Source organism: Neophocaena asiaeorientalis, unplaced genomic scaffold (assembly GCF_003031525.2).
Source record: "Neophocaena asiaeorientalis asiaeorientalis breed wild unplaced genomic scaffold, Neophocaena_asiaeorientalis_V1.1 scaffold164, whole genome shotgun sequence".
NCBI lineage: Eukaryota > Metazoa > Chordata > Mammalia > Artiodactyla > Phocoenidae > Neophocaena > Neophocaena asiaeorientalis.
The window spans coordinates 532,733-549,166 of record NW_020173727.1 but is presented as its reverse complement, the minus strand read 5'-3'; the positions used below and the strand labels follow the sequence as shown (position 1 = coordinate 549,166).

The window sequence follows — 16,434 nt, the reverse complement described above, 5'->3', positions numbered from 1 at the left end:
ACACTATACTCCCTCTTCTGTTACTGATTCTACACCCTGAGAAGAGAAGATCTTGGAGAGAGAGGTTGCAATTGTGTCACTGTGCAGAGGAGGATCTTAAAGGAAGACTTCCCTGACGGGTACCAGTAAATGGTCATTTCCTGCATTCAGAGATGAAGTCTCCTTCCCTAAAGAAGGAAGAAAGTAAGCAAGAGTGGGAAGGTACCAGCTGAGCAGAGGAGCAGCTTTTTGTAACTACCTTAACAGAAGTTTGTTTTTATGGTTATTGAGTGAACTAATATTTTGAAACTAGCTAACAGGGCATAGGCAAAGTATTATAAAAGGAAAAAAATTAAAAGGCAAAGTTCATTCCTGGTAGCTAACGTCCCCTTTCTGCACTCCAGTCTATAGTTCAGCATTTCCTCACTCCCAGGGATGTTGGTCTTTAAGATCTCTTCCAGTAATAATTCGATATTCCTGCATCATTCTCTCTGGCCACTGGTGAATGGCTAGTGACCAAAGCCGATATTCACAATTGATGAAGGCTTGATGTGTTATTCAGTCAACAGAATATTCCCTCCCAGATAATAGTTTCCATTTAATTTAAACAAAGGCAGCAAAATTCACCACTGGTCCATGCAACTGGAAGACTGTCAAGAACTCTGACTACTGTATAAAAATGTTACACTACACTCCAAAAGGCATGCAATCATCTTGTTTGAAAGATAGTGTAACCATGGCTTTCGGAGTGTCCCTCTCAAAGACTGGAAATCACGTCAGTCAAGAAGCAGGGTGGGGATGGGGTGATGCAAATTTCAGAATGAATGTGGGCTTTTCATGTTATTAAAAGTCATTGCTGTCATTATTTTGTTCCATAAAGCTGATTGCATGTATAACTCAGGGTAAAAATTCAACAAATATTTATTGAGTCAATCTATTATTCATATCTGTTCTAACTACTGCTTATTTTCATAAATAATTTAGATTACTACATAAATAAACTGAACATTTAACTGAACAAGTAACTGAAGATCTTACGAGTGAACATGCCCACTGTGGGCATGATTACATAAAATTTATATTTCAATAAACTAAATGTCAATATACTTGCGATAAGATCAGAGAGAAATATGCATTATTATACTAACCTTGGTTCTCCTTTAAATGCAAAAGTATACCCTTGAACAGTGAAATGAGACTGGGGAAAAATGATTTAACAGTATCTTCTCTACAGAGAAAAATTTTTAAATTATGTCAAAATTAGATGATCATTTTTTTAACAGAGTATTTCTTTAAAGAAAAGGAATTAGACAATTTCAATTCTTCATTTCCCCTTTGGTTTATCTTGCCTGTTTAAGACCTGTAACGATTAGAGCCACAGGGAAACAGTTCTCTCTTCAGAGTTCAGCAAGCACCAGGCACAGTGGGCTCCCTAGGATCCAAACTGGTGGTTCTTAAATTCGTTGCGTTGAAATCATTGCGGTTATGATGTACTAATTGCTTTGATTTAACACAGTCTGCAGACTGGCTCCTGCTCAAAATGTTTCTAAATCAAAAAAAGGGAAACATATATCCTCTAACAATACCTCTTTCTGCTAATAAGAATTCGTGTTTTGCAAAGCTGACTCACAGGAAGACATGAATTTTCCCCAAGGACATATGCATCTTCTCAGAGTTTTTCCAGGCACAGTTTAACAATGGTGAACAATTCTGCTGTGCATTTCTGGAAGCAAGTCCCATGCAATATCTATCCTGTAACTGTCTTGTTATGGTGACTGTCACAATAAATTTGGACAAGGATACAGTTGGTTTTTCATTTGTTTCTCATTTTTGTTTTGCTTTTTTCTTTGGAGTTTTGTTCTGTGATATCTGAAAAGGTTTTCTGAAGAGGACTTTATGGATTTCTTGTCACTGGAGAGTAAAATAGATGAACTTTACCTGGCACTGGCGCAGGACACAGGCTTCAGCAGGACTCTGCCATTTGAAGGAGCTGTTATAGGTACTTCCTTCATAGGTACAACCTAGATGAAACACAGAAGCAGGAAGAAAGGCCAAGAATGAATGTGGGTTTCCTTTATCTTTGAAGCAAAAGAAGTTATGTCTTTTAAGCCAGAACTAGCGATCATAGGAACCAAAATGCTCCTTGGCTATTTTCCTCCAAACACAACTAAGACTGCTGAATATCCACCTAGCTTTCGCTTACATTAATTCTTTGACTACTGAAAAGATTAACCTCACAGACTATATTTTCAAATGGAAAACCACTGATTGATGAACTCTCTTGGCCAAAATGCATAACCTCGTGACTTTATTTATGCCTAGTCAAGTATGAGGAGGACCAGGGCTCAAAACACCACTGTGAAAGGGGACTTTACACAAGACTACATGAACTTAAGATTGCTGAAGGTCAAGAGGGAAGTGTAAAACATGGTAAGAAATAAAAGCAAAAAATTAAAATATAGGAAATGATTGCAAAATTCTATACCCATCTAAGACTCCTGACAAGCTACTACTGTCTTCAACAGATGAAACCTTCCAAGCCTTGCCTCCAAGCTCTAAGAGCTATGATTTCATATTTCACTTTGATTTTACTTTTAGGTATGAACTAGATTAAGGAAATCTGAAACTAACAATATATGGATTATCACATGTTAATTCACTAGCCAAAACAGAAGTCATGCTTATTCATTGGCAAAAAACAGAAGTCAAAGGCCAGATATTCTCAGAAAAGGAAACAAGTTTAAGTCTCTTTAGAAAGAGCCAAAGAAATAATGATGCAAGGATCACAACCTAGATCTTGAATTAGTTTGCCCAAATAACATCCTCCACCTTGTGAGTTACATTTTCCGGGAAGATGCACCTGGCTATGCCACTAGTAATTGCACAATAGATTATTAGGAGCACACAAGGCAAATGGGATTTACCAATTATAGCCCAACTGCTTAGCCCAAAGAGTACAGCAGCAGGAACACACACATGGGATAATGCAGAAATAAAAGGGCCTGCCCCTCTGTACCAGTGATTGACTTCTGCCAAGCCAATCAACCTCAATTCACATCAGTTTTTCTTGTCCAAGATACAAAGAGGAGACTCACCTCCTTCTCTGAATTCTTTTAGATACTGCAGTGGTAATAAAAAAACAAAACAAAACAAAACAAAAAAACAACCTCAATACAAACAGAAAAACAAAGGACTTAAGATTTCAATAGATGTTTTCATAAACTTGGAACCATGATTTGAATTCCCAGAGAATTATGAATGACTGAAAAGAGCTCAGTAACACTCTTCTCTCTAGTTCCTACAAATCAAATTACTAAAGTACACAGCTGATTGGAACCATATTAGGGAAATGCTTTCACTCTATATTTTTTAATTTCCTTTGCATGAAGTGTTACAGCGATAAAATGTTCAACCACAGGAACGCCTAGCACACTACAAATACTTATGCCAAACCCAGAATGAACACAGTAAATTTTCAACAATGAAAACAAGTATAAAATAATTTGGGCTAGCATAAATCTTACGGAACAAACGCACTTACAAAAGACGTGCCATGCGCATGTCTGATCCACTACCACAGACTTACTCGGTTAATAAATAACTTGTTCCGAGAGATGGAGGTGGGGAAATCAGAGGACCAAATCCAATTCATGTTAAGTCCAAGTAAATATGAAATGCCTGCCAAGTCTGCCAGTGGAGTTTCCAAATATGTTATATATTTTCAGCCTCTGGATTAAAAAAAGAACTGAAAGAAAGAGTGATTTTTATGCTGCTAATAGGGCAGGCAAAGAGCTTGCCTTTTTTACTTTGAAGGAGGAAGTACACTACAAGCCCATATAGACCAGGCAGGAACTGCAGGCCAAGAGACTGTTCCCAGACAATGCCAGGCCATGTGCAAAGGGCTTCTAGGACTAGGGCAGACCTCTCTGGATTATTCCACCCCAAATGGGGTAAAAGGTATTGGCACCAGTGGTCCACAATGCAGGGAACCCAGCAATGTTTTCTGCTTCAAATAACTCAACTGGAAGGCTGGCTCCTCCACCACAGTTTAACATATAAAGACCCAGGTCAAATTATGATGAGCTTCATTGCTTAACGGCCCTTGTCGACATGTCAGTCTACCACACCTGAGTCCATACAATAGATTTTCCCAAATGCCGGATGAGTCTGAATGAATGAGTAGACTCAAAAATATAGGCGTTAACCTCTTTCAAAAGTATAATCCATACCTTACCTACCCTCAACAGCACTGATTGGTTTTGGAGACTCCAATAGACAAAGCATCCTAGTAGATTTCATATGTAAGGGATTCTTGGGGATAAGATAATTTTAGAAAGGACATTTTCACTGCTCTTTGGGTTCATGTTCTAAGATAAACATCTTAATGCAAGACACTAACATGAGCTGTGTGAAGACTCACATATACACACAATCAAAGGGAACCTCAGATTTACTCCAGACTTACTTCTTATTCTCTGTAAGGCAAATTTCTTTATAATAAAATCTATTTACCACCAATTTTATGCTGTTAATAGGACAGACAGGCAGTATCTTGTCCCTCTTTTCATTGAAACTCCAGAGGAGGAATACATTAAATAACTATTATTGGCCAGGGTAGAAAAAGAGGCAAAGCAAATTTTCCATCATACATTGAGGCAGTGTTTCTCAAACCATCTCTAGTGAAAGGTTTGTTTTGCTTTTGTTTTTCCAATCCAATGTGGGCCATACTTTCATAAAATATAATAGTGAGCAGCTCGGGCGTTGGGAGGAGCGGCAGCGGCCAGGCAGCCCAGCTTCACGAAGGCTTTCAGCGCGCTGCGGCCCGCAGGCACCCAGCATGCACCCGGCACGCGCCCGCCCCGCCGCCACGATGCCCAAGAGGAAGGTCAGCTCTGCCAAGGGGGGCGGCGAAGGAGGAGCCCAAGAGGAGATCAGCGAGGTTGTCAGCTAAACCGGCTCCTGCAAAAGTGGAAAGGAAGCCAAAAAAGGCGGCAGGAAAGTATAAATCTTCCGACAAAAAAGTGCAAACAAAAGGGAAAAGGGGGGCTTCCCTGGTGGCGCAGTGGTTGAGAGTCCGCCTGCCGATGCAGGGGCCACCGGTTTGTGCCCTGGTCCGGGAAGATCCCACATGCCGCGGAGCGGCTGGGCCCGTGAGCCACGGCCTCTGAGCCTGCGCGTCCGGAGCCTGTGCTCCGCAACGGGAGAGGCCACAACAGTGAGAGGCCCGCATACTGCCAAAAAAAAACGGGAAAAGGGGCGCAAAGGGAAAACAGGCTGAAGTGGCTAACCAAGAGACTAAAGAAGACTTACCTGCAGAAAATGGAGAAACTAAAAATAAGGAGAGCCCAGCTTCTGATGAAGCAGGAGAGAAAGCAGCCAAGTCTGATTAATATCACACACCTGGTCCTATCAGTGGTCCCTGTTTCCCTTCTTGTACAACCCAGAGGAATATTTTTATCAACTATTTTGTAAATGCAAGTTTTTTAGTAGCTCTAGAAACATTTTTAAAAAGGAAGAAATCCCATCTCATCCCATTTTTTAAGTGTAAATGCTTTTTTATAAGAGGTGAAATCATTTGCTGGTTGTTTATTTTTTGGTACAACCAGAAAATAGTGGGATATTGAATATGGGAGGCTTTGATTGTCTTGGGTGTCAGCTTAACATTCCACAGATGGATTGTAGACCGGCACCGTCGTTTCTGGACCATTGGTGACCTGCAGAGCACATTTTGGGTTGCACTGCATTGAGGGATGTGTCATGGGGTGGAGGAGCAACCCAAAGAAACAATCAAAAGATTTCAATCTTAGATATTTAGAACTAGAAGCAAACTTGCAGATAATCTACTTTCTCTCTTTCATTTACATGTAAGAAAATTTGCACAAAAAAGATTAAAGTGGCTTACTCAAAGTGAGAAGGCATTTGGTGTGAAACTAACACTAGAACCTGGTCCTGTATGAAATCCTCATTTTCACATACAGGTCTAAATTGGCAGAATTATTTGGACACTTTCTAATTCATAATATCCTTTGCATTGAGGACTTCATGGCCCGGGGCGGGGCGGGGGCGGGGGGGAATCAACTCTGTCCTTATAAAATTAAATGATAGCAGATCCAGGAACTAAATGAAAAAGTGGGTAGGCTGGGCAGGCAGGGAAATGGTTAGGCAACCAGTAAAGTCACTTTTCCTTTATCTTTAAATATTTTTAAATAAACTTTCGACAAGGGAATTTATAAACATTCATTAGTTTTCTTCGGGTGATAAAAAGCTTTTTAGATTCCACGAGCATCATGAAAACCATCCATACTGTAGCAGGAAGAAGTGGTTATTTTCTGGTTAAATCCCTGTAATATATTTAAACCAGTAGCTCTCAATCTAGAGTGATTTTGCCTTCCCCCTCCAATTCCCCACCCAGAGGACTTTTTGTAATGTTGGGAGATATTTTCAGATGTCACAGGTCGGGGATAAAGACGCTTACATGCCTCTAGTTCACAGAGGCCAGGGGGGCTGCTAAACACTCCACAATGCGCAACAAAGAATCAATCAGCTCACAGTGTCAACCGTGCCAAGGCTGGGAAACCTTGAGCTAAACCATCATATGTAGCCACAAATGATCCTTCTATACAAAACTAAAATAATACAAAAACAAGCCTAAACTAGCTACACGTCACTTGTACATTTATTTCAACTTTTTATATTAAATATTTTCAGGGTGGGGAAGAATTTCAGAGCACTTTTTTAAACAGACACTCTTGCAGAGACGCCTGGCCTAGTTAACTAGTCAACTGGTCAACTCGGCAATGGAAACAGGAAGCACACAAACAAATTGAATCCACAATTAAGCAATAAAACTCACTTTTCCTATTAACTGTGACCTTTTTCAGCAGCCACATTATGCCAAGGGAGACAGAATACTACACATTTTCATCATTCTGTTGTTTAAATAGCTGTTAAAAATCATCAGGACCATAAAAAAGATAGCATTGGCCATCTAATAAGCCTTAGCTCCACCCAGTCTCACCCTTCTAGTCTTAATCCTCTCTTTTTTCAAGTTAACATTTAGCCTAAGAGCAGAAAACTGCATCTTATCGTTACCAATAACTTAACCCCTGGCACCCAAGGGCCTCACAACATGGCCCCAACCTACCTTTCCAGTGTTTTCCCTTCATTCCTGCAACTCCATCTAGGTCCCAGGGGTTACCCACCTTTCCCTGATCCTAATGAACTTGAATACTTCTTTAAATAGGTTCAAGTTCTTCAACCAAGGCTCTCAGGCTTCTGCCTCTATCATCTCACTGAAACGTCACTCTCTTGGGCTGCAGCTGCCTACACGTGCCCAATCCAAGGGGACACTCAACCCTTATCCTATTATCTTATAAGACTTCTCTGTGGCAAGACCACATTTTCCTTTTTCCATCACTCCCCCCCAACCCTGCTCCCTCCTCCCCCCACTTTCCAGATGTTCTCTTCCAATTATCTTTCCATTCCCTCCACTCCTGCCTCAACTAAGCTGCTGGTTGTTCCTCACCTGGACTATTACAACAGGCTCACTGCTTCTGGCTGGGACAGGGTCCTTTTTCAGGCATCCTCCTGCACTGCTACCAGTGTGCGCTCTTTCAAATCCAGGTCTTAGTATCTCATTCACATACTTGAACTCTATCAATGACTGATGGTTCTCAACCCGGCTGAAGTGTATACTGGTACCTATCCCCAAGTTCTCTTCTCTAGACCAGTAGGATCAGAGTCTCTGGTGGTAGGAAGTGGAAGAGGAATCTAATGTGCAGCCAGGATGGAAAACCACTGAACTTTACTATAAAATTCAAACTTCTTAACGTATACAACTCTCAGGTCTGGCCTTGACTCACTTATTTATTCTCTTTGCTGCTGCTCCCAAACTCCCCACACTGCAGACATGCTGCACTTAGAATTCTCCCAAATATGGCCGGATAATCTCATCCTATGATTTCGCAAATGCTGGTCCCGTCCTGAAAATCCCAGATCTCCTCCATTCCCTCCAACTCCATCATCCCCACAAGGACACAAAGGTCACCCAGGCTCTCCTTCTTTGCCTGGCTAACTCCTCTTTCAAGATTCAACTCAAGGTCACAGCCTCTAGGAAGCCTTCTTGGAAACTTCCCCACTGAGGGTGTGCTCTTGTGCTCCTACTCCAAGAAGACTTGTCCTTTGAAACACCTGTTCTAGGTCATTTACAATACTTTGTGTGTAGCAAGTACTTAATCAATGTTTCATTTCATTAATAATAAATAGTAAGCACCAATATTTGCAGCTCTTCCTGCAAAACACAGGGAAAAAGAAATGGAGAAAGAATGACATTCCTTGGACGTCCTGTCTCCTCTTTTGGCAAGGCAGACTAGTTCAATTCACTATTCCACCTCCAGAAACAGCAAAGTTTTCCTGGAGCAACTCAGATGCCAAAGTCTGTCTCTTCTAACACCGACCCCCATCCGCAGTCCCCCATGGACCAGGTCAGCTAGGGCTGAACACAATGAAGGAAAGTCCTTGAGCACACCAGCACCTACTGACCCTCAGAAATGAGAAACATATCAACACCTGCTCGGTCCCCTCTTCCCATACTGTGCACACCTCATTTTAAGTTAATTTTCAGGAGGGTGCCTTTTCTTTCCAAAATCAACTTTGATGCTCCAAGTTACTGGTTTATTTTTGTCTTGTTTTATGGGGGGTGGGGGGGAGTAGCATGCAAACTGCCATATTTATTTAAATGAAACCAACCGTATGGTCTTTGAAATCGGTTCATGCCACATGGTACAGGGAAGTAGAGAAGACAGGTCTGCCAATCTTTGCTGTTTCTGGGCCACCTGATCGGGCAGCCCCACCCCCTAGACTTGGTCAATAAGCCCCAGATTACCCCAGACCAATACAATTTTTTAATGAACCAGTTTTTCGGACACTGTTCTCCAGGAATATATGGAAGTATAATCAAAAGGGATAAACATAAAACCTGACTAACCATTCTAGGGCTTAAGTTGTGTCCTTAGGAGTTCATTTAAAACAGGCTTTTGGGGACTTCCAGAAAGATGGTGAAAGAGTGAGACGCGGAGATTCTTTTTGTGAGTGTGTATGTGTATGCTTCTGTGTGAGATTTTGTCTGTATAGCTTTGCTTCCACCATTTGTCCAAGGGTTCTATCCGTCCTGTTTTTTTTCTTAATAATTATTTTTTATTTTAATAACCTTATTTTATTTTACTTTATCTTCGTCCTTTCTTTTCTTCCTTCCCTCCTTTAGACAACGAATCATCCCAAATTGAGGAGGTGGACTTTGAGACAAAGAGTTATGATTTTTTTCCTCTTTTCCTCTTTTCTGAGTGTGTATGTGTATGCTTCTGTGTGAGATTTTGTCTGTATAGCTTTGCTTCCACCATTTGTTCCAGGTTCTATCCATCCGTTTTTTGGGGGGTTTTTTCCTCTTAATACTTTTTTTTTTTAATTTTAATAACTTCATTATATTTTATCTTAATTTATTTTATAGATATGGGAACATATGTATATATATAACTGATTCATTTTGTTGTGAACCTGAAACTAACATACCATTGTAAAGTAATTATACTCCAATAAAAAATAATAATAAAATAAAAAATAAATAAATAAAACAGGCTTTTATTACTCTTCAAGGCTGTACCTACCATGAATCCTGCTGGCAATTTTGCTTATTTTTAGCTAATGGGAGTTTTGTATTCAAACCATTTCCTCAATCCCAAGAGAAAGACTCAGACCTACGAACGGAGTTCTTAAGGAGTGGCGTGTGTCCCCTGGACACAACAGTCTATTCCATAGCTTTTTTGTTTTGTTTTCCAATTATGAATTAACCATATAATTGAAATGAAATAATCAACGATAGAAAAAGAAGTGATAGAAAGCTATTTAACCTAATTTTTGATGCTTTTGTGAATAAAATCCTACATACACAGAAACATCAGATAAGTACAGATGACTTGTAAATTCAACTCAGTTCACCAGTATAAAGGAAAACACAAGCTCCATGTCACTTACTTGGGTTTCTAATTTATGTGTTTATTGAGGACTATAAAGTAGATGAAACTGTGGCTCACAGGACCAGTCTCATGACTTTACAGTATTGTAATACATAAAATATCTGGCATAGATGTTAAGGTAATAGAACAGATTCGATAAGCCAGAAATGAATTAGGCTTCTATTCGATAAAATATGCTTTCAAACTTTTAATATAATCAATTCAATAAAGGAAATATGCAATGCATTAAGGACAAAATGCTTGCAACAACTTTTTAATGTGAGCCACATCACCCATCATCCCTGCATTTGATCTGGTCTTACCATAAATACTTCTTAATTTAGGAGTGCTTCTACCTCTAGGCTGAATCAGTATTGCAGCAGCCATACTACCCCCAGCACTCCATTGTCAAATAGCCAACACCCATTGCTTCTCACCAGACGAAGAAGAAAGAACTATGTTGAGCTCATACTGAGCAAAAACAGAAAAAGAAGAAAAACCTGGAGAGACTGTCCTGTGAAGTCATAAGCTTGGTTTTCCAATGTGGGCAGGAAAACGTCACTAGAAGTCATTTCCAAAGATGAATTCCAGGGACTTCCCTGGTGGGGCAGTAGTTAAGAATCCACCTCCCAATGCAAGGGACACGGGTTTGAGCCCTGGTCTGGGAAGATCCCACATGCCGCGGAGCACCTAAGCCCCTGCTTCACAACTACTGAGCCCGCGAGCCCAGCGCCCGTGCTCCACAACAAGAGAAGCCACCACAATGAGAAGCCTGTGCACTGCAACGAAGAGTAGCCCCCCTCGCTGCAACTAGACAAAGCCTGTGCGTAGCAACTAAGACCCAAAGCATATACATATATGTATATGTATAGCTGATTCACTTTGTTATAAAGCAGAAACTAACACACCATTGTAAAGCAATTATACTCCAATAAAGATGTTAAAAAGGAAGATGGCGGTTTAAAAAAAGACCCAACGCAGCCAAAAATAAAATAAATTTATTTTTTTAAAAAAGATGAATTCCAAAAATATTTTCAGAAATATTATGTAAATAACCCTCCAGCAGAAGAAAAGGAGAAAATTTAAATCACTGCATAATTGTTTTAGGTGAGGCATTGTACTTGGAATTTTCACATGTAATTTAATTTTATTTTTTATTTTTTTTTTAATTTTTTTTTTTTGCGGTTCTTGGGCCTCTCACTGTTGTGGCCTCTCCCGTTGCAGAGCACAGGCTCCTGATGCGCAGGCTCAGCGGCCATGGCTCACGGGCCCAGCTGCTCTGCGGCATATGGGATCTTCCTGGACCGGGGCACGAACCCGCGGCCCCTGCATCGGCAGGCAGACTCTCAACCCCTGCGCCACCAGGGAAGCCCTAATTTTATTTTTATAAAAAGCACTCTAGGGCGGAAAACACTTTACCCCTAGTTTTTAAAATGAGGATCTAAGATTCAGAAAACTAAACTACTCTGTCCAGGTCACACACCCACTCTTTTTATCTTACTCTAAAATCCACATTCCATTCATTCACTGGGTCCTGCCAGGCGCATGGGAGAAGCTCAAAAAGTAGTGGCTTCAAGAGTAAAAAAAAAAAAAAAAAAAAAAAAAAAGAGTAGAAATGATGTCCCTGGGGAGGATAGTGTGCTGCCTTTCACTTGCTAACTTACATGATACTTTAACATCATGTTCCAGTGATGTCTTAAAACCAGTATTATAAAGTAAAATGCAGCTTTTGCAGCTGAAGAGGCAAGACCGATTCTGTGGATTTACATTTACTCTGTTCTAAATGCCTTTACCTTTGGCTATGAACCATGCTATGCCTCAGGCCTTTTGACATCACGAAGCAACAAATAACGAGGGATCAAAAGATCAAATTCAAACATCTCAGGTCAGATTCACGCATTTTTCAAAACAGGAACATGTTTCACAGTATGGGATGCACAGGAGCAGCTTAAGAAAATAAAATTTATTTGAAGACAGCAAAACAACCAACAATCTCATAGGATAAATTATGGCAGCCACAGATAAGAAGTCACAAATAGAATCCTCAGTTTCCTGAATGTAATTTCAAAGACATCAGTGAAAATCTCTTTGACGAGCATAAAGAAGAAATGAAAATATATACAACACACATACAAAATGCCATTTGCGTGACTAATGTAGTGCCCTGCATCATTTTTACACTTTGGGAAGCACACCACACAGAGGCAACCTTTATGGTTGATTAGATAGGATGTTAGGGCTCACTGTAAAAAAACTGTCAGATCTTACCACCTCCCTTTTTCTCTTTTATATTTTAAAATAATTAAGATTCACAGGAAGGTACAAAAACTATACAGGGAGGTTCCACATACCCTTCACCCAGCCTCCCCCAGTGTTAACATCTTGCATGACCATAGTACATATCAGAATCAGGAAACACATTGGTTGACATTGGTGTGGTCCACTGAGCTCATTCAGATTTTACTGATTTTACATGCACTCATTTGTGTGTGTGTGTGTGTGTGTGTGTGTGTGTGTGTGTGTAGTTCTATTCAGTTGAATCACGTGTTTAAATTTGTGTAACCAATCAATATACAGAAGTGTACTATCACCACAAGGCCCTCTCAAGCTATTCATTTATAACTACACTCACTCCACTTACAGCCTCCATCTCTAAGCCCTGACAACCACTAACTAGCTCTCCATCTGTGTAATTTTGTTATTCATGAATTTTATATAAATGGAATCATACAGTATGTAGCCTTTTGAGATTGGCTCTTTTCTCTCAGAATAGTTCTTTTGAGATCCATCCAAGTAGTTGCAAGGATAAACAGTCTCTTCCTTTTTATTGCTGAGTAGAATTCCATGGTATGGATGTACCCGAGTTTGTTTAAACACTCACCCACTGAAGGACATCTGGGTAGCTTCCAGTTTTTTGCCTATTACAATTAAAGCTGCTGTGAACATTTGTGTACGGGATTTTGAGTGAACACGGGCTTTCATTTTACTGGGATAAATAGCCAAAAGTGTAATTGCTGAGTTATATGGTAAGTATATATTTAGTTCTAGAAGAAACTACCATAATGATTTCCAGAGTGGCTGAACCATTTATTTTCACCAGCAATATATGAGATTTTCCACATCTTCACCAGTATTTGGTGTTATCATGCTATATATATAATATATATATATATATTTGCCATTTTGATAAGTGAGTAATGATATCACACTGTGGTTTTTATTTGCATTTTCCTGATGGCTAATGATGTTGAATATATTTTCATAAGCTTTATTGCCACCTGCATATACTATTTGGTGAAATATCTCCAATTTTCTAATTAGATCTTTTTCTAATTAGATCTTTTTTTCTCTTCACAAGGTCTTCCACGAGGCAATTTTTTTTTATTTTGATGAAGTCCAATTTATCAATTTTTCCTTTTTATGGGAAGTGCTTTTGGTGTCAAATGTAAAAACTTTTTGCCCAACCCTAAATCTCAAAGATTTTCTCCTACATGCTTTCTATACACATTTTATAGTTTTACATTTCACATTTAAGTCCATGATCAATTTTCAGTTAATTTTTGTATAATCTATGAAGTTTATACCATGTTTCTTTTTCACCTATTTTTTGTCTAATTCTTCCAGCACCATACGTTGGAAAGGTTAGCCTTCTTCCATTGAATTGCCTTGGCACCTTTGTCAAAAATCAGTTGGGCATACTTGTAGGAGTCTATTTCTGGGTTAATTCTTTTCCATTGATCTTTGTGTCTATTCTTCCACCAACACCACACTGTCTTTATTACTGTAGCTACACTATAAGTCTTGAAATTGGGTAGACTGATCCTTGCCACTTTACTCTTGTTTTACAGAAATCGTTTTAGTTATTCTAGGTCTTTTGCCTTTTTATATAAATTTTAAAATAAGCTTCTCTATGTCTACCAAACCAAACCCCTGCTGGGCATACCCCTTTTTACACCATTTGAGAAGTATTTACATGGGAAAATCAGGCTTGATGCACCCATCATCCAGGAGCCTCTCCCACTGCAGGATGAAGCCTGCCGATGTTTGCCTAGTACATTTTTGGGAAGCATTTGTCAAAGAGCAGTCCAAGGACGAAGAGCATCCCTAAGGGGGCTTGTTAAAATGTAGATTTCTACAGCCCATCTTTTTCCTCTTATCTGCCACCTCCTTTACCTGAGCTCTTTTCTAAAAAGTTTGAGCTAAGCCTCCTTTGCTTCGGGATGATTTTAGAACTGTGTGACCAGCAGAAAGGGTGCCTGATGAAACAGCCCAGCATATATGCAGAGTCTTCTGGGAGGTTGTGAGTGGCCTGCCCTGATCTTCAGGCCATGAAATCAGAGGGAGATCTTTATTACATCGAATTGGGGGTCGATAAGGGCATTAAAGAGAAAAATTCACCCTCTCTAAAATGGGAAAAAATGGAAAACAACATTAACCTGTGGACAGAAGCTTAATGGGTATAGAAGATACAGCCAAATATCCAACAAGAAATGCAGTCACTGATGAGTGTGATCATACGTGGAGAGGGATGAGGAGAAATCTCCACCAACAGATGAGCCTCCAACTCAACCAGTATGAATCTGACATAGAGGCAGGTAATGGGAGCTCCATACTAGCAATCCTGCACTTCCTGAATCTGAGAGGAACCGTGGATTTCTGGATTTTAGCTCGTCAACAAAGGCTTATCTTAAAAATTGCATTTTTTTTGTCAGTGATATTTGTTAAAAAGAAGAAAAATACCAAACACATGGCATATAGTCAGTGATGTGCTGCTAATGTTTGACAACCAGCTCTACAGAAGAGAAAAGCCCCGATCTTTTAGCGTATTCCAATTTCCAATGTATAAACACTACCACCATGGTCAATTTCAAGCTACCATCATGATGTCACCAAGCACAGAGTTAGAAATATAAGCACTGCAGAACACCACTGTATACACAACTATTTATTTTAACATTAGAAGTTATTGGGTCCGTGAAACTTTTTTTTGTTCCTAACAAAAAAACTCTAGCCATGAACATTTGGCTAGAGTTTAGGGTATTTTATTGGCATCAGGGATCATGCTGTTTATTCTGTATACCTAGATAAAATACTTAAGAATACCAAGTCACATCTTTTCAGTGATGACATTATATCTCACTCTCCTCCTCCTAAACCTGGTATACACAAGCTCAAAATTTAACCAGGGGAACATTCATTTCAGTGGCTTCCAAAATTGTTGACCATCAGAAACACCTGGGGGTTAATTAAGACTATAGATGCCCAGTGGAAACAACCCAAATGTCCACTGATGGATGAATGGATAAACAATATATGGTGTATATATACAATGGAATATTATTCAGTCATAAAAAGGAATGAAATTATGATACATGCTACAACATGAATGAACCCTGGAGACATTACATTAAGTGAAATAAACCAGACACAAAAGGACAAATATTATATGATTCCACTTATACAAGCTACGTAGAATAGGCAAATTCATAGAGAGAGAAACTAGAATAGAGGTTACCAGGTGCTGCAGGGAAGGAGAATGAGGAATTATTGCTTAATGGGTATACAGTTTCAGTTTGGGGTGATGAAAAAGTTCTAGAAATAGATAGTGGTGATGACTGCACAGCAATGTGAACACATTTAATGCCACCAAACTACAATTTAAAATGGTAAATTTTATGTTTTGTGTATTTTACCACAATAAAAAAAAGGACACAGATGCCATTGGAAATTATGTTTCCCTTGGTCTGGAGTGGGACTCAAGCATCTGAATATTTCACAAGCAGCCCTGGCAATTCTAAGGCACATTCAGGTTCAGGGCCCCTGCATTTTACAGAAGAAGAAACCAAGGCCTGGAAAGAAAAAACTTAGGGAAGGTCAAGAAGTGGCAGAGTAGGGAACTGATTCCAGATCTAATTCCAAGTCCAGACCCCTTTCACTTCATTCTTCAAATGACAGAGTCTTTACGACTATCCAATCCACAGGCCCCGAGGCACAGAAGCTCCCTGTCTAGATGTCTGAAAATATTACCCTGGCTTCTGCATTTAGCACTTCAGTGTGGTCTTGCCTCTAGAACTTTGAAGTTGTTACCTTGCATTCAAAGCCTCATCAAGGTGGCCATCCCACAGTCTCCAGAATCCCAAATATCAAAAATTCCAAGTGTATTTTTAAATCTGATCCCTCTGCTGGTCCTAGGTATGGCTCAGAGAATGCCCAGACATTCTCAGGTAGTCAGAGGGTTGCTTCATGTGTTAAACATCGGCTGGTCGATGTCCAAGCATGTCTGCGATAAACATCTTGAGCCATTTAACCACCAAGCTACTGGAAACATAATTAGATGGCTCTAGTGTAAATAAGCCCATCTGAGCGAAGGAGGCAATCAAGTTCACAAAAATACCAATGTACTTTGTTCATGTTCATTATCACATCAGTTCTAGTAAATGTCAGC

At 39.7% G+C, this 16,434-nt stretch overlaps 1 protein-coding gene and 1 pseudogene across 1 annotated transcript in view; one reads left to right on the top strand and one right to left on the bottom strand.

The window, feature by feature from the left end:
- The window catches only part of BMPER (BMP binding endothelial regulator), a 252,693-nt gene that overhangs the window by 189,508 nt on the left and 46,751 nt on the right, over window positions 1–16,434 (bottom strand). The window contains exon 4 of the mRNA XM_024750771.1: window positions 1,918–2,000. Coding sequence (XP_024606539.1) covers window positions 1,918–2,000 — 83 coding nt within the window. The remainder of the gene's footprint in view (window positions 1–1,917; window positions 2,001–16,434) is intronic.
- LOC112403349 (non-histone chromosomal protein HMG-14-like) lies at window positions 4,850–5,649 on the top strand (annotated as a pseudogene).